Below are 18,485 nucleotides of genomic sequence, written 5' to 3'. Positions count from 1 at the left end.
GGGGGAATCAGCCAGCTCCACGTTTGGCCAAGGACTTCATTCAGGATGGCTTGTGCTGGTCTGTGCTCCTTTCCCTGCCGAGGCTATCAAGATATTTGTCCTCCTGAGGTCTTTCTCTATTACAGTTTTGCTCAATCGCTTTGCTGTATGTTTGCACAACAGTATGTGCATTTCTCAGAACAATATGTGCAAACAGCAAAACAGAGTGCATTCCCTGCAAAAGCAAGTCACTTGCTCAAAATGCTTAGTTTATGCCCCGAAAGCAAATGTTTGTGTCAGTGAAACTGCCAGTGGCATCAGAGTGGCAAATCCCCTCCTATGATGGTCAAAATGCGTGAGCATATCTTCAATATTGTTTGATCTGTATTGAAAAATTTGAGAGGGACTTTGGTAATACTGTCTGAAAATCCATAAGGCAACATATTTTATGGGTGGTATAACAATCTCTATGCTACAAAGTTTCAAATTACTGTGTTTACTGTTCTGGGATTGATTGCAAGAGACTGGATATACCGTATGTAGGATTTTTGGAATATTGTTTGAAAATGGACAAATGACTGTAACATTTTTTCAATGTCTTCAGTTTCAATACTACAGTAAAATGTAGAAGAAATTGTTTTGGTAAGTCACAAAGTACAAACCGTACTGAGGGGTTGATTGCCAGAGCCTGGATATGATACAATATTCCTTATACTGTTCTTTACTGTATTGTACAGAAATTTGTTACAGTAACATAGTTATAAAGAAAAGAATGCCTTTTACAGCAAAAAACTGCATAAAGGAAAAGTGCAAATGAACAGAGGAAACACTCCATAGCAAGGGCATATATATATATACTGTATATATATATATATATATATATATATATATATATATATATATATATATATATATATATATATATATATATATATACATAATTCAAAGCTCAAGTGCCCAACAGAACAGAATCCCTATTGGCATTTATGGGATTTGATCTGGCAACCTTCCTATTGCCAGTGCAGATCCCTAGCCTCAGAGCCACCAATCCGCCTATATATATATATATATATCATGTCACGCACGTGCAAATAGGGGGCTGCGTACAGACCTTGTCATAAAGTCATATGCCAGAAGGGAATGGCGGGGTACTAACCTTTGTTTCTTTATTTCCTGCAGAAAGAAAGACGCACCGGCACCATGACTCTGCCCGACTCGCTAACCACACATCACCACTTCCGCCCTTCCTCTGTCAACTCCTGATGACGTCAGCAATCCCAACATCCATCTCGGCTCCTTCCCAGTATACCTCTCTCTCTACTTCCGGTAACTCTTCATAAATATTCCCCCCTCCGCCATTTTGACTGTCGACTGTATGGTACAATTGTGTACTGCATTGACAATTATTATTTTGCAAATATTTTTTACAGTATACGGGGCTGGAAACCCCAAACCTTTATGATCGTGTGTCTTTCTTTTCACTATATATATATATATATATATATATATATTGTGGCAGATGGTCAGGACCCATGCCCGGTCACGACGCCCCTTTGACACTGGATCTGGGGGAGCAGTCATGGGATGCACACTACTTCTCAAGGAACATTTGGTGGAAGCCCCCCTGGGTTGCATCGGGGCCACTATCCTGGAACAGCGGACCTCATTCCTGTTGGTCTCCATGGCCACCCCCAGGGGGAGCTGCACAGCCTAATGAGCCCGTCTGGGGGGAACACAAACACACCCGGTGTTGCAGCCGGAAGTAAGTAAATGAGCACCGGCAGCACTTCTGGGTGGGCTAGAAAAGAGGCTGACAGTCACCACTCCTGGCACCGGAGTCGGGAGGAGGAGGAAGAGGAGTAGTAGTAGAGAAAGAAGAAGAGTGTGTTGTGGTGACTTCCTTTTGGGGGTTTAGGACTGTGTAGGGCCTGTGGGACATGGGGAAGACATGCCCCACGGCTGTAGAAAAAATAAAAACCTTTTTGTTTATTTTTATACGTGCCTCTGCTGTCAGTCTGTGTCGGGACAATGCCTATATAGCGCCTTTGCCACTATATATATATATATATATATATATTACAGTAAATTGAAGGTTCATGGAATTCACCTCTGAACAATTGTAGAGAATTGGCTGAGCGTTGGTTCAGCCAATGCCTCCTGATTATAGGTTAAGAGTCGCTGGTACTCAGTACTGCTATACATTTCAGATTTACCAAGTACATAAGTAAACATGCTAAACAGATTGTGACAACTAGTTCATCATTTTTGCATAGAATGACTAAAGCAATGAATTAATAGGTAGATGTTTTGAGTGGAAGGACTCATTAACAGAGAACGAGCGTAACGCATTTTGACTGAGATGACAAAAGCAAATGAGAACGTCAGAAACAGCAGACAACTGTACACAATCAGTTGCATGGATGTACAACGCACTTGCTATTTGTTCAAAACAACAGGGATTTGCTGTTATGATCTGCACAACAAATAAGCAGATCTGGAGTTTGAACAAATAAGTCTTGAGAATTTCAATTCTGATCTGAGAAATGCACCAAAGCAATTGAGAGAAACTGTAACACCATCAGGAGTGCGGAGGAAAGCTGAGGCACATTAGAAGGTCGCAAGTCTGGAGATGCTGGCGCTGTGGGTACATGGGTACCATGGTGCTCTCAGTCCACCTTTAACTCTGTTTGCCTTCCTGAGCAGAAAACCATACTTAACAAATGTATGCCCCCCCCCACCACTCTCATATACACGAACACAGACATATTAAGACTTCTGTAGGCCTAGACAGTGGCATCAAATTGAACAATTTAGGGCTGTCTTCTCACCAGTTGCTTTTCCAAGTATGCCGCACGTCGGTGTCGTAGATGCCGTGTTTGTCTGCTTGCTCATCCAGGAAGTCAAACATGTACTTGATAGCGAGAGGCAGGGCACTCCCTCGGTGGACGGTGCTGAAGAGCGTCTCGAAGAGGTCGTCCACAAACTTCTGCAGTGTACCCTAAGGAATTAAAGACAGCGCTGTCAAACGCAGGTCAGAAGGATTACAAAGAGAACTAGGGGATGTACCCATGTTCATGTTGTCACAGTAGTTGCAACGAGTAAGACACCATATAAAGAACTGCAATGCCGCAGGAGTTAGTGCCTAAGATTGTCAACTGAGCGTACAAGTTTTGCTGCTGCTGCTGCATTTAAACATTTCACTGCAGTGCACTGTACGCCACGACTGCAGACAGAAGTCTCAAGGCAGGGCGCTGATATTCGCTGGTCCTGGCAGTGGAGAATGGCGCTGAATGTGTTCAATGTTGGTTAGCACGTGCAATCAAGAATTTCACAGTACTCTGTGCACAGGACAACAATGACCCTAAAAACACAGGAATAATGAGGAGCAACAGCATGTTTGGCTTCTCAATAGAATTTTGTCTCAAGATGAAGGATCTCCAGTCCTGTCTGGAAGTGTCTGCTAGCCTTAGTTCTGCACGCCTCTGCCTGTTTTTAGGTATGTAAATAAAGATCTCAAGTGAAAGAAAAACTCAACTTCTGTCACACGTAGATATTTTGTTGAGCCGCTGTACATGTTCCGGTAGTGCAACCTCCACTTTGTAAATTATGACAGTCTCGGCAATCACAATCATTAAAAAAAAAAAAACCTTAAATCCTCAAATAAATCCAACTCTTTTTAGTGAAATTTGTGTTTTGCAAAATCCAAAATTATCTGTGAAACTACATACAGAACAAAACTTTCCAAATTTGTTCAAAACCTACAAATGAAACTATAAAGCAGGGTTGTCCAACTCCAGTCCTGGAGGGCCGCATTGGCTGCAGGTTTTCATTCTTTTCCTAATTAGTGACCAGGTTTCACTGCTTATTAACTCCTTTTCCCTTCTTTTTAATAGCCCTGTTTTTAAGGATTCAGTCCTCTGAATTGATTTGTTTCTTCATTAAATGGCAACCAACCAGAAATGAGATGTGAAACGAACCAACAGATGACCAGCTAAACTGGGATTTCAAACTCCAACCAGTTCTTGCTGTTAATTAAAGCTGTAATTGAATATCATGACTTGTTGCTGCTCTCATTCTGCCAGAGCAGACTGTTGATTTTTGTTTTTGCTAAGACCACCACCAAGATGTTTTGGTGACCTGAGCAGACCAACATGACCGAGACCTTCACCTTTCTTTATTTTCAGGTGAGCTTGTCATGTGGCGGCTTGTTTTGTGTCTCATTATTGTTTGGCTGCTCGTTAAGGAAAAAGAGACAACTAAGGGGTCTGAGTCACGTCAATTAAAACTAAGGCAAAACAAGTTAATCAGCAGCAAAAACGGCTCACTAATTAAGAAGATAGTTAGAATGAAAACCTGCAGCCACTGCAGCCCTCCAGGATTGGAGTAGGACACCCGTACTATAAAGGAAATGATATGAGGAAAATTCTGTAAAAGCTGATCACTTTCTACCAGTTGGTTTCCTACTTAATTATTTTGATTCATGCCAAAGAACAAAGGCACCATCTTGCAGCTTGTCAGCTCCTTTTTAGTCAGGGTACAAATTCTGTACATTCCCATTTGCTTTATCGTACAAGACGATGTCTAACACTTCCAGGTGTGGCACGCAAGAGGGCCGCAGTGATTGTGACATTTGCAATCATGAAAAATTCTTTAAAAAAAAACCCTTTCAAGTGAAAACGAATTCAGCATGATACCCGTCGCCGGGGGTGGGTGTTGGGCTCTGCTGGGGAAGCGGGGGGCACTTTACCAACATCTAGAGAAGAACTCAATGAACTCTGTGGTGGGGTGGGGCCCTGCCCGGGGTTTGTTTCCTGCCTTGCGCCCTGTGTTGGCTAGGATTGGCTCCAGCAGACACCCCTGTGACCCCGTAGTTAGGATAGAGCGGGTTGGGTAATGGATGGATGGATGGACTCAATGAACTCTCAGTGTCCACTTTTCTCTTTTGTATGTAAATGAAGTGACAAGTCAATTACAATGACACCTTTAATTGGCGAACTAAGAAAGATTACAATATGAAAACTTTCGCGGGAACTCAGCCCCCTTCTTCGTGCACGATAGAAGGGTCCTGAGTGGCCTTGAAAGCTTGCATATTCTAATCTATTTAGTTAGCTAATAACAGGTGTCATTTTACGGCATTGACTTGTCACTACATTCATAACGGCTAACATGGTACAACACCCCAGTATTTAAATGAGGAACTACTACTTGAATTGCCACGTCATGCCTTCTCCTGTTCTGCCTGTGTGTTCTGCCTGTCGAGCAGTTTGGGACAAGCCTCCGGCCCAGCCTTCAGTTCTGTGTGGGCTTACGTTGTCTGCACGTTTTGTTGAAGCTCACATTAATTGGCTTCTTTATTCAATTATTTCTATTTAAAGATGAGCTACTTTTTTCCCTGATCCTGCTTTCAGCAATCATTCATAGTTATATAGGTTGTGTGGACACCTTTAGGAAACTGCTATTATTAAACTGCTTTGTTTCTTTTGTCTTCCTAAAATTGTCAAATTTAGGCTTTCTGGATTGTCAGGATGGAGAAGAAAAGGGCCAGAGTGAGGAAATTACAGGCGCGCCTGCCTAGTTGTACATGCAGCTTCCATTATAGGGAGAAGTTGCTATTACTGAAACATTTCAAGACATCAGATCTCAATACTCAGGAGAGTCCTAAGCCATTCTTTCATGTGAGTCACTCAAAAACATAATGTATAAGAGTCCCACCATCCCACTGCAGCCAAAAAAGCCCACAAAAGCAGAACCTACACAGAGATGTAGAAGGAAACAAAAAGCAGCCTGTTGTTCAGTTTAGAAAATGCTGAGCTGCAGCACGTTAAATGATTCAGGCTCACTAATGAGGTGGTATATTTTTATGCTAACCCAACATAATTGCATTGATATACTGGACTTTTTCTCAAGTGACCCAAACAGCCTTCAGACAAGGTGGTGGTGGTGGGGGGGTTCTACAAGGAGGGGGTACATGTTGCAGCTGTACATCTTTTCATATTTACATTTCAGAGGTACACACTATAATTACCACTGAGCTCCAAATTGCCCCCCTTGCTTTTCAAACGTCAACTCCATTATCTGCTCACTTCTAATAATGGCCATGCCACTTCACAAAGGAACAGCTCGGCATCCCCAACTGGGCCCTGCCGGCCCCCACTTCCAGGCCACATTGCGTTGTTGGTGACTGATCCTGTGAACTGCCTGCTTAGCTGCCTACGCAGAGGTGGAGGCCCCCCAGCGCACCAATGCAGATGCTCGTCTCCCAGTAGTGCAGTTTTAATTTGACAACATGCCCTGGAGAATTCAGCTTTTAAACTGTCATGATTGTCACCCCGCTCGTTAATAAGAAAAAGGACCGGGTTAATTGAAAACGGGATCTGATTTGCATATTTCCTTCAAGGGTGGAAAACAAGATAACTGAAGTTCTCTGACAGAATTAAAAAAAAAAAACTTAGAGTAGCAGTTGGCACAGGTAGAAGTTTGGTTGGTGGGTGATGTCAGATCTTCTGATTCAATAGACAGATATGAGAAAGGCACTATTAGATAGATAGATAGATAGATAGATAGTGTGAAAGGCACTATATAATAGATAGATAGATAGATAGATAGATAGATAGATAGATAGATAGATAGATAGATAGATAGATAGATAATGGAAGGCACTATAATAGATAGATAGATAGATAGATAATGAAAGGCACTATAATAGATAGATAGATAAAACTTGTTTTATCCCCAGAAGTAATTTGACTTTTTATAGTGGCTCAATAACGAGTAAACAAATAAATAATACTATATTGTAAAAACAACAAACCCCTCTCAGGTATACAACAGAATGACTAAAAAAGAAGAAAACAAGAAAAAAGAACACTTTAGTCTTGGCTGTCAAAGTCACGGTGAGGCACTATAAGGTGTTATAAGGAGCCCCCTTAGCGTTTCGTAAAACCCTTCTGCTGAATGATTCTTTGGCTGAAGGTCCCCAGTGTTGGTGTGTCACAGAGAAGATGTGCAGCATTGTTCATTATGGCACTCAGTTGTGTTTTCATTCTCTCCTCCTCTACTACCTCCAAGTGGTCCAGATTGTGTCCTATAACTGAGCCTGTCTTTTTAATAAGCTTGTTAATTTGGTGGCTCTCTCTTGAAGTGATGTTACTAGCTTAGCACACCACAGGGTAGAAAATTGTACCGGCAGTTACAGAGTTGTAGAAGATGTGATGGTCCACATTAAAGGATGAAGTCTATAGTTCCTCTGTGTTATGAGACCAGTCCAGCCTGTCACTGATGTGGACCCCCAAGTATTTGCATGAGTGCACCACTTCCTGAATAGAGACTGGACATGGAAGCTGTGTGGTGCGGTGAAAGTCAATAACCAGTTCCTTGGTTTTTGCTGATGTTAAGATGCAGTTAATTCTCTTTATACCAAGATAATAAAGTTCTGTACCAGAGTCCTCTACTCCATCTCATCTCTTTTATCAATACGCCCCGTAAGTATTGAATCATCTGAGAATTTCTGAAATTGACTTGACCTGGTGTTATATTTATAGTCTGAGGTGTGCAGAGTGAAGAGAAAAGGAGACAGGACTGTTCCTTGTGGTGCTCCAGTGTTGCTCAAGTGCACTTTTGAGACACAGCCCTTGAGTCTCATAAACTGTGGTCTGCCTGACAGATAGGTCAGAACAGGCCTTAAGAACTCAAGGACTGACTCCTTCAGGTCATGGAACTTTTCCCATGTAGCCTTTCCAGTTGTTTCATCATTTGGTCAGCAGTTATGGACAGCCTGTACTGATGGTCAGAAGTCACTGCTGAAGTGGAAGGAGTTGTTGATGTAGTAAGAGTTAGTGTGGATGGATAGACAGCAGCAGTGGGAGGAAAAACTATTAAAAAATAATTTAGAGTGTTTGCCTAGCACCTGAGCTCTGCTTTGCTTGAGTCCAGTAATTATGCCCATTTCCCATAACCTCCCCAATGTTTCCCTGACTGCTGCCCAATACTGGAATGCCCTGATAGTGAGTGGCTATGCAAGTTTCCTCTCCTAACGAATGCTCCACTTGGCCATACTCAATACAGGGCCAACATTCTTACCTTGGTAGCAAGCAGGCGGGTTAGGTAGATTTCTGAAACCATCTTGCTGCCTCTGTCACCTTCTTTCTGGTCTCCATGCTCATGATTCTTGACCAGGTGCCACACCTTGACGCCACTCTCCAGATCAGGCGTGATCATCGGTGCACGGGAGCGCAGGCTATCAGGGCTGCCCGTGTACCTGAATGTGGAGTCTGCTAGAGGAATAGTAAAGAAATTGGTTTAAGTTGTGGCGTCCTGACTCCATTTGATTTTTATGAAATGTGGGAATAAAGAAGACAAATAATACATTTAGACATCTTAGCTATCATTAGCTCAACTTGATGCGTGTAAGCTTACAGGGCAACCAGTTAGCGTCCCCCACTCACTGGTTAGCCTGGACTCTTTCCAAATAGGCCACCCATTTGTGTTAAACCCTGCAAGAACTCGGAATGCAGCAGCAAAGCTGCAAAACAAGGAAAAAGAAAAAAAGAATAAAAGGCTTTCGATTCACTTCCTTTGAGAAGGCAACGGGCCTAGCATACCAGTGCCATTTGTCCTTTGAAAAGCCGGACGGACGAGCTTCTTGGGCTTGACTGCTATACACCAGACATCTGTAGTATTGTTAGCAGCCGGGCGAAACTCTGCTCACTCTTTATAAAAAGAGCGCAGGCCATTGAGAAGATAAAACGAGTTTTGCGGGAGCTCATTAAAAAATGAAACTTTTGTCCTTTATCTGATATGTGTGCTATTGAAAATGCAGTCACTTGAAATTAGTTCCAGCGCATACAGAGAATGGAAAAAATTGTTGCATTGGCTAATTTTGTATGAAGAAGGAGATGGGAGCGCGAACAAGCGAAAATGCTCTGCACCAAATAGTGACGTTCGTGAGAGTCACATGATGCTCTGTGCCACTTGAAAAGAGTCGATAGGAGATTTTATTTTTGGGTCCTATTGTGTCAGGGGTGCATGGTTACCAAGCTGCTCCAATTACTAAGAGGGTCCCAAATTAAAAAAAAAAAAAAAACAAGGAGGTGGAGGGGCACAACTCAGGTGACCCGGGGTACAAACTCAACGAACTCATCAAAAGGAGAGTCACGTCTCATGTGAAGCTACCAAAGTGTCACCAATTAAAGCCGAGTCATTTTATTATTTGAAATAAGGCCGCCAGCCAGGTAGAGATGCAGTAAAATGAGAACATGAGCTCCACTGAAAGAGCTGCCAATAAGACTCTCACCTACAAGGGTGGCCAGTATGTCCATCAACTTGTACAAATGGTGGGATGTCATGAAAGAGGGGATTATAAATTAAAGGTTAAATAAAAAAATGAGGCACTCTCTCTAATTGGTATGCCCATCACTGCAGTGTTGTCCTCTTGCACGGGGCTGTTTTTTTAACTTAAAAAGGAGACACACACACACACACACAACCTGGCAGCAGGTTTTAAACACTCTAATTGATGTCTTAATTTTTGGCTTTAATGCAACTCTGGAATAATACATTAAAAAATCCAGACAGGCTTGACACACGGCTACTGTCGCGCTCCTCTTGTGGTGCCGACTCTGTCCAATTATAAACCTAATAATTGGCTTTTTTCCATTTTTCTGCTCTCGTCTCAGTGAAAGTGCAATTCCCTCTGAATAATTTGGCTATTATTGTTGCTTTTAGCACCCGACCAGATAGAGGCCTCTTTTCTTGTCTGTCAGGTTGAACTCGGATGGGGTTACAGGCGCAGAATTGAAAGAATATCGTACAAGCCCAACATCCCACCTTCAAAGGCAAGAGAAGCAGATTTTGACATTTACACTCTTATCCCTGTGCTTATCATCATTAGGACTAAAAAAAGAAATCCAGTGAAAAGATACTCACCATATCGACTGATGGAGGTGCGTGACAAGCTGGTGGAAGGAGGGATGTTATATGAGGAGGTCTGCTTGGGGACCAGTGCCACCACAGAGCGATCTGACACCTGTGAAACAAGCAACCAAGCAGTCAGCCGTGTAGACCGAGCAGAAAGCTGAAACGATGGAACAAGAAAAGCTGAGCACAGCTGTGGATATCTATGGGTGAGAGCAGAGCCTCACACGTGAATGACACTGACGTACTTCAAGAAGGACTTCAAACTCTGAGCAAGTCAATTCACCTGCCTGAGCTTCAATTGGAAAAACATAACAAATATAACCAATTGTATCTCAGATGTTGGGTAAAGCCATCAGTCCTATAAGAAGTAATAATAATAATAATAATAATAATAATAATAGAGCACTCCATCCATAAACAGCAGGGCCTTTTCCAGCCCAGAGACAGAGAATTAATATTCATTGCAAAGAGTGGCAAGGTACCATGCATGAGAACAGGAGTGGAGAGAGTCTGTCTACAAGTGGATGATCAGGTGTTACTGGGGGGTTCTTGGTGATGGAGGGGCAGTAACCTGACGATAAACAGATGGTGCTACAGAAGGGAATTCCATAGGGATACCAAGCTATAAAAAGTGGCATGTCATTAACCATGCTCCCCCAAGTCACTAGATGGCACTCATCAGTCACAGTGTTTTATGTGGGCATGCACCACTAAAGCAGTTCTTGAGGCCTGGCCTTTAAAACAGAGGTCACACTGCACCTGGGCCCTTGCAGTGACCCCAGAAGGAGGTATTAGGGGCTTCTCCCTACCAGTATACTGGTGAAATGAATAAAACAACCTGACAAGATTACTACTACTATTGTGCATTTGGCTTAGCCTTAATCAAAAGCAACTTACAAGATCGGGATACCCGAGCACAGGCAATTTAAACAACCAACCCAGGCTCACGGGCTGAGGCAGAAGAGAGAAATGAGCTTGCAGGCTTTGAGTTTAGAGTCCGGTGCCACAACCACAGCTTTAAGAATGACAAAATGGGAGGCAGGTCTGGCACAAAAGGGACATCTGTTGTTAACATTATTAAATAATGCTGCATTCCATTTGAAGTGGGAAGTTGGAATTTCTGAGTCCCTTGTTGTAATTTTCAACTGGAGTGCCGCCTCAAGTAAGATCTCAAACTGGAAACTGAGGGCTGGCCTGTCAAGGAGTTTGTCGGACTTCAGATCATGACGTCAATCTAAAATGGAGACGAACACCGTAAACGTTAGTGAAAGCTGTGTATTAGCACTTCTGTCTGTTTGTGTCTCATTAAATCAGTTCTGTCCACCTTCTATCTGTGGACACGTTATTATGGTTTCTGGATACCGTATATACTTGGGGATAAGTCGGGGCTTGATTTTACCATATAATTTCTGGTATTTTATAATGTCACTCGTATAAGTCAAATGCGGAAAACTCACGCTATTGGTACAAGGGGTTATGATATGCTAACACCCACCTGAGAGAGTAACCTTGGAGCACATGGCCTTTTTGTTTTCTATGTGGGTGTGGCAATACGCTGTTTCAGCGGGTACTCCTAACCTCTCTCTCTTTATTGTGCCTACATGACCACATGGTAATACCCAAACTACTCCGAAGTGATGTTTGCACTGTTTTGTGTTTTTTGTATCTCACACTCTCATACACCTTTATCATAAGATCATCCCTTATCTATGATGGAGCATTCAATCAGAAGAAAATACGAAGCTTTTTAAATTAAACGTTGTTGAAGTAGCGAAACAAATTGGTAACTGTGCTGCTGCAACAAAAGTCGATGTGTCTGAGAAACTGATGTGAGATTGGAGGAGGCAAGAATTTAAGTGTAGCATTTTTGAACGGGTGTATAAGTCGGGGTCTGATTTTATGATCGATTTTTCGGTTTCAAGACCCGACTTATATGTGAGTATATACAGTAGGTAAAATACCACATAATGTGTTGTTATTAACTTATTCCAAATTAAGCAAGCAGAGCAACGGTTTTCCTGGACACATCCATATTGATTTTTCAAGTGTTTTGCTGGAATGCAAATAACTCGGGTGTGACGTCATTCCCAGCTCTGACATCCGACTTCCAAGGTAAATGGAATGCAGCATAATAATAAAAAAAATGAAAATGAAGTATGAGCTATAAGAATTATATTCACATTCAGTGTCATATTTATACATTACCTTTGAAGATTGTGGGAAATGCCGAATTTCATTTTAAAACTTCCAAAGTTGGCATCACAAACACAAGCTTCATAACACAAAGTTTAGAGACTTGAAACAGTAAGCATGAATTTCGAAGCCACGTGTTAGCGCGTGATATTCTGCTTTTCACATGTTGTATTGTGTACATATTGGTCTGTTCTGGAATGTTCTTAAGGTGTTGGCCACAGGTACAATGGCTGTCTAATGTCTCCTAAGTTTGCACCACTTGTGTTTAGTTAAAAAGGGCAGACACCTTTTAGCTGGCAGGACAATCTGAAACTGCTGAGGTGTTTAGAGAAGTGAGCAGGAAGAGAGTTACGGGCGGGTTTCATTTTCCGTTTAATGTCACAATCACAGAACTCAATAAAAAGAATCTGAGGTGGGAGTCACATTGAAACAGAGGTACTAAAGAGTTTATACATCTGTATTGTTTTAATGCCTATTTTGTGGGGTTTATAGCTTTAAAGGTAATCTTTTTCATTCCCTATCCTGGGGGAATTCATTCCCTGTCCCTGGACAGCCCATTGCAGGGTGGACTCACACACACACACACACACATACGTCAGGGCCAAATTAGCATTGCCAATCCACCGAACCCGCATGTCTTTGGACGGTGAGAGGAAACCTGGAAAACAGGCAGGAAATCCACACGGACACGGGAAGAACAGGACAATTCCAAGCAGGGACCACCCAGGCCTTAAACCCCAGTTTTCTTATTGCGAGGCAGCAGAGCCACTATTTTGCCACACATTTTTCTTTTCAAAAATAATATATATTCTTGACATTTATTTAATGTATATGAATACATTCAAATGGTCCTAATTTAGGTTCCTGAGGAGTTTTGTTGTCGGGTGGGGTGCAGCAGTGCACTCTATCAGTTCATGCCCCCAATCTCTCTCTTTCTCTCTCTCTCTCTCTTTCCCAGTTGGCCCGAGGAGGTCTTTTGCTATGAGAGTATTTTATTGTCATTCCTGCATTGCAAGACATTTTGTATGTGGAGTCAGGATAGAGAGGCAGGCAGGGGGCTTTCAGCACAAATGTGCCTTATGATGGGATGGTACACAGAAGTAGAAGGGCCCATCAGCAGTCTATCAGACACACGGTCATTGTGACGAACTTGTGGTGATGGATCAGTATTAAAGATTTGACTTTAGTACCGATACCAGCTTTCACACCTCAGGACTGTTAACCAAAGTGACACCGAAGGAAACAACAGATAACTCTGTATATGGTCTACTCCTCTTGGAGATTTAAGTGCTCTGATGTACACATATTACAGCGCTGTCCCTCTTTGGAGAGTCGATCACGCTAACGCACAATCTGTGATTCGAAGCCCCAGGGGAGCGGATGTTCTTGGCGGGAAGAATATGAAATTCACTAAAACAGAATAATGGCAGTATGGTCCATTTTAGGCCCTTGTAGTAAGATTATTGAATTTTTTTTACTGTTTTCAAGATTGGGTAGTTGGTACTTCTTATGATTCAGTATACTACGGCACACGTCTATCTAGTGGTTGTGTGTAAGTGACTAACATCCAGTCTCAAACATGTTCTGGCCTTGTACACTTTATAGGCTAAAAAGGCTCCTTGATTGCCCCAGCTTAAATTAAATGGCTATAAAAACGAACAGACAGTGCCTGTGTTAAGTACAAATATGTCAGTGTTACAGGTCTTGGTACATGTAATAGAGCATAATGTTCTCTGCAGAAGTGCGTGTGAGGGAGCCCTGTCAGAACAGTCATATCCTAAATGAGAATTAAGTTGGAGGCATCTAGAGATTAATATGTCATTTGTACTCTCTGAACAGACCATCTTGAATTAATTTCAGAGACAGTTAAATGAGATTACAATTATTTTAGTGCTGCTGATCAGCTCAGAATGATATGCCACTTAGAGTTCTCCTTCCTGGGGAAGCAGCATTGAGTGACCCCCCTCCTCAAATGCCAGAGTCCCCCACAATACAGGGAAACAAGCACCTGAGCTCCACATTGAGATGCTTCCTTCGGATCGTGCCCTTCACAGTGCAGCCGAGCATGAAAGGAGACATGGGACCACTTCTCATTCATTCATTCTGTTTAAAATCCAAACTGAAGTACCAGAGGAATTCTACATCCACAAGCTGCATAATCTCTCTCTCTCTCACACACACACACACACTAAAAACGTGGTTATAGAAAGACAGCGCTATAGTGGCAGCAGCACTAATCCACCTTGAAAGAGGCCGGGGGTTATGGACGACACTGTTCTTCTTTCTTCTAACCCCCCCAACTGCCTACTCGGCCTGCCTCTCTCACCCATAATAATGAGTGACAATACACAAGCTGTACAATATAATAACCCCTGGGGCCTGGCTTTGCTTTGTACAGGCGCTCTCCTAGCCATTATCAAGGTCACAGCCTGGCCCCGGGGTTAAGAAGGAAGGTTTTAATGGCCGGGCTGGGGAGGCACTTAAAAGGGACTTCAAGCCACAGCTTTCTAAAATACACACTTTGTGGCCATCCAGGGGATGCAAATCTGTTATATATAAAAAATAAGTCTTTCTGTGCTCGTCCTGAGCTGACAGCACGGGTGAGTAATGGCATCAAGTGGGCTTCTGGTTTTCTTTTCATATTCTCCAGCACCTTGCTGTGTGCCAAAGACTTATAAATAATATCTGGCATCAGGAATAGCCCAGTGATTTCACTATGGAGCCAAAGTATTCATTGTCCTCTTCACCCTGTCAAATGTGCTGGGGTGGCTGCTGCTCTGTGCCAGGCAACACTAGATGCTGCTGCGCAATCCATTGTGTGCAATGCCAGGTCTAATCAGGGTGGGTTTTCAAAGGCAGAATGCCAACTGCCCCGCTTAGAAACACCTGCCAGCCTTCTTGTGCTCTTACTCCCTAAAGACATGTTGAATTCCCAGTTGAACTTTCCCACTCTTCCATAGCTTGGCATTCTCCTCTAACTGGAGGCACAGATGGACTGAGAAACCAGAGCTGGTGGAGGGAAAGAACTCCCTTGAGGGGCAAACTATTTAAACAGCAATTTGGTTTACAAATATTTTTAGATGGACATTTTCATTGTAGGTGCCTCTGGGAATTGTAATATGCAAATAACACGGCTGGAGGCGAGGAGTGGTACCAATAGTACCAGTTATTATGTTGTCAGCCTGGCAGTAGTGACCCTGATGGCTGAAGGCTGCACCCATAAATGACACATGCCACTCTACCTGATACATGCCACAGCTGCCCTCCATACAGTACACATATTCTGCCATTTTGTTACCTCGGCTGCATTCACAACCCTCTTGATTTGCTCCTCTGCTACACTCCATGTGCATTTGTGTCTCTCCACCTGACACACGATGGTGTTTCTGTGCCCTGCTCTGTGTAATACATGTGATATTTGATTCTGGATTGGAGAGATTGTTCAGAGCTGCCCTCATTTATTACAAACGCCATTCCATCAGTCCCATTTCACTTGATACGTGCACCATACACTCCATATGTCTTCTAACGTTCAAGAAGATTGTTTTAATAGGAGACATGCAACAAGAGACATTAACGCAGTCCCACACACCTCACCTTTCCCTGGGTCTTACCTGGTAGTGCATTAGTGTGTTAAGCCGCTTCCAGTCATTCTCAATCTTAGTTGTGATGTCTTCATCCTGTAGCACCACACGGGCCATGCGACCCTGTCTCCATTCTGTAAAGGAGAGGAAAGCAGGGATGTCTCAGTGCTTCAGACAAGCGCGCCATTCTGAGGCCTCATTTTAACTCAGATGTCGAAGTTGTGCTTACCGAGGTCCATGTCAACAGCCCGTGGGCGCTGGGAGTATGGCACATTCTTATAGACAGCATCGAGAATCTTTTCCTTGACTTGTGTGATGGTGTCACAATTTAAAACCTTGACTGGAATCTCGGGACTGTTTTCATTGTCTGGATTCACACAGTTAAGGATCTGCATGAAAGAGAGGATAGGACTCGTCAGCCGGGCAAATGCCAGCGCAGCAGATGTGCCGCAGCTCTCGGTACGGACTGCAAACGGCCATTACCATGCACACCGGCGGCAGAAATTTAATTTCACGGTTGCAGCGGGAAACCAATTTCTAACTTGCGGTAGGACGTTACCAATAATAATTGGCTAAATTCCGAGCCAGCAACTTTGGAGGCGAGAGCACTAGAGCTTTTATTCTCTTTTTTGATTGCTTTCCAGTAAGGGTTGACTGTCTCTTATGTGATGGTGTCAGTTAAAGTGAAATTAGTCTTTGTTTGAGAATCACCTTTTACAAATTATAAGTCTCTAAACTTTCAGGCCCACTTGACAGACTAAACTGTATAGTCTGAGTTTACAACCTCCAGTGTCACCATATGATGGATGCACACACATCTGCCCACTAACCAAAGTCTTGTATTCGATCTGCTGCCGGATGAGCTTGTCCTCACTCAGAGAGTAGCGGGCCTCCCCAGTAATGGCATCGATTGGTCCTTTCTCCATCTGCTGCTTGATCGCACAGTAAAGCATGAAGAGGGGTTCACCTGCGCATTCCTAAAAACAGAAGACAGCAAACAGTGTTGTCATACGAGTAGCAGATCACATACGCCGTGGAACACAGAATTCAATGTGTTATGACATCCCCCCACAACAACATTTGTTATAACACGTTTTATGTTGTGATTGTGTTCACTCCTTTACTCTCTAACTAAAAATTCACCAGCTGAAGCAGGACATGTCACCTCCCTTTTCAGGTCACAATGCTGGCTCCCTGCAGCAGCACATATTAAGTTCACAGAGCAGTCAATAGGTCAGCACCTACTGTATATATGGAGGCACTTTTGAGGTCCTGTGCTCCACTCAGGTCTACTGATGAACCACAGCTGGTGATGCCACCTCTGTGTGTTACCAAACCTCAGTCTAGACTCATTTCATGTGTAGCTCCTGACTGCTGGAACGGGTTGCCAACCACCATTTGAACTTCTGACTCCCTCAATGTCTTTTAATAAGCAACTGGAGACTCACTTGTCTGGTGAATTTCTGCCTAAACTGATATTATTGGTTAGGTTTTTACAATCAACTCGCTTGTATTTCATTCTGAAATCCTTTACTTGTGATTATCACGTTTGTAACCTTGTCCTGTAACACTTGGACTCAAAAAGTGCCAGGACTGATGTATACTCAATGATGTTGGCCGCTTTTGTAAGTTACTTTGGATAAAAGTGTCTGATAAATAAAAATGTATTCCTTACTGAACTGGAAGCACCACAGTCATTTGTCAAACTGCATGAACTTCTGTCAGACAGCAGAGCCTTTTCTTCTGAAATGGATTGCACCAGTGCCTCGTTTTCCGAACTGCTAGTCTGCTAAAATGGTTCCTGCAGTTACACCTCTTCTACTGATATACTGAACTGAAAGTTGAACCACTGCCTCTATTTGTAAAAAGGATTTTGCACCATCACCTTTGTTGTTGAAGTGCAAGCTGAACCAGGGTGCCTGTTTACGAAATGAAGCTTTATTTGGCGTTATGGTCAAGGAGCTGAATCTGAGTCCCTGTCACTAAGCTGAAGGGGCGTCTTTGTCTTTCGTGAGGTTATTACAGTTAAGATGAGTCTTAGAAGCACACGTTGCATTTACCTTTAGAAATTTATGGAGCAAGAAGGCAAACCAATTGGTCAGCATTTTTTCTGCAACAGATTCGGTCCTGGAAACAAGACAAAAGGGAATAAAATGTCACTTAATGTTTTCAGTCCTGTGAGGGAATAAAGTTAAGGGGGTGGGTTAGTGAAAAGCAGAGATGGAAACGCTTCAGCTGAAAGGTGCTGAAATGCCACAAACAAGATGAAACTGCAGCAAAAAGACTTTGGAGACAAAGGGAAACAATGGCAAAATGTCAAGGCATGCAGCAGCTCGTCTTTCTTGGATGCTAAGGCTGCATTCCCCCCTGTCATTTCTCCCAAGATATAAAAGAAAAGAAAATGGCACCCAAACAGCCTTTCAGGCACGAGGAAGCTTGCTGAAGCCTTGACACACACACACACAAAGTGACAAGTCAGACTGCTGTCCATGGTGCTGATTACTGATACGCCATTAACATGCAATCCCAGCCTTTCCTGTTGAGCACTAATGGAAGGCTCTGGTAAGTGAGAAAGACAACACAAGCTCTCAACCTGGACAAGTCTCTTGTCTCAAGTAGGACTAGCAGAGAAAGTGTAAATTCCTGTACTTATAGCTGGCATGAGACTAAAGTCTGATTAGCCCATACAAGGCTGGCTCCCTCGTGTTAAATCATCATCTCACTAGAGCAGTGTTTCCCAAACGTTTTTCTGTGGTGACACACTTTTTTTCACCAACACCATCCCAAGGCACACCGCTATATTACTAACCACAA

At 43.0% G+C, this 18,485-nt stretch overlaps 1 protein-coding gene across 5 annotated transcripts in view; it reads right to left on the bottom strand.

Moving 5' to 3' along the window:
- The window catches only part of plxna2 (plexin A2), a 333,056-nt gene that overhangs the window by 6,010 nt on the left and 308,561 nt on the right, over positions 1–18,485 (bottom strand). For 3 of the 5 annotated variants that reach the window (XM_039749202.1, XM_039749205.1, XM_039749203.1), the window contains 7 exons: positions 17,732–17,798; positions 16,502–16,648; positions 15,901–16,060; positions 15,702–15,805; positions 9,904–10,003; positions 8,059–8,252; positions 2,808–2,977 (listed from right to left, as the gene is read on the bottom strand). In XM_039749202.1, coding sequence (XP_039605136.1) covers positions 2,808–2,977; positions 8,059–8,252; positions 9,904–10,003; positions 15,702–15,805; positions 15,901–16,060; positions 16,502–16,648; positions 17,732–17,798 — 942 coding nt within the window. The remainder of the gene's footprint in view (positions 1–2,807; positions 2,978–8,058; positions 8,253–9,903; positions 10,004–15,701; positions 15,806–15,900; positions 16,061–16,501; positions 16,649–17,731; positions 17,799–18,485) is intronic. The other 2 variants (XM_039749204.1, XM_039749206.1) reach the window with 1 other exon arrangement.

Source organism: Polypterus senegalus, chromosome 3 (genome assembly GCF_016835505.1).
Source record: "Polypterus senegalus isolate Bchr_013 chromosome 3, ASM1683550v1, whole genome shotgun sequence".
In the NCBI taxonomy this organism is placed as follows: Eukaryota; Metazoa; Chordata; class Cladistia; order Polypteriformes; family Polypteridae; genus Polypterus; species Polypterus senegalus.
Note: the sequence above shows the minus strand (reverse complement) of the source record. Positions and strands in the feature narration are given on the sequence as shown.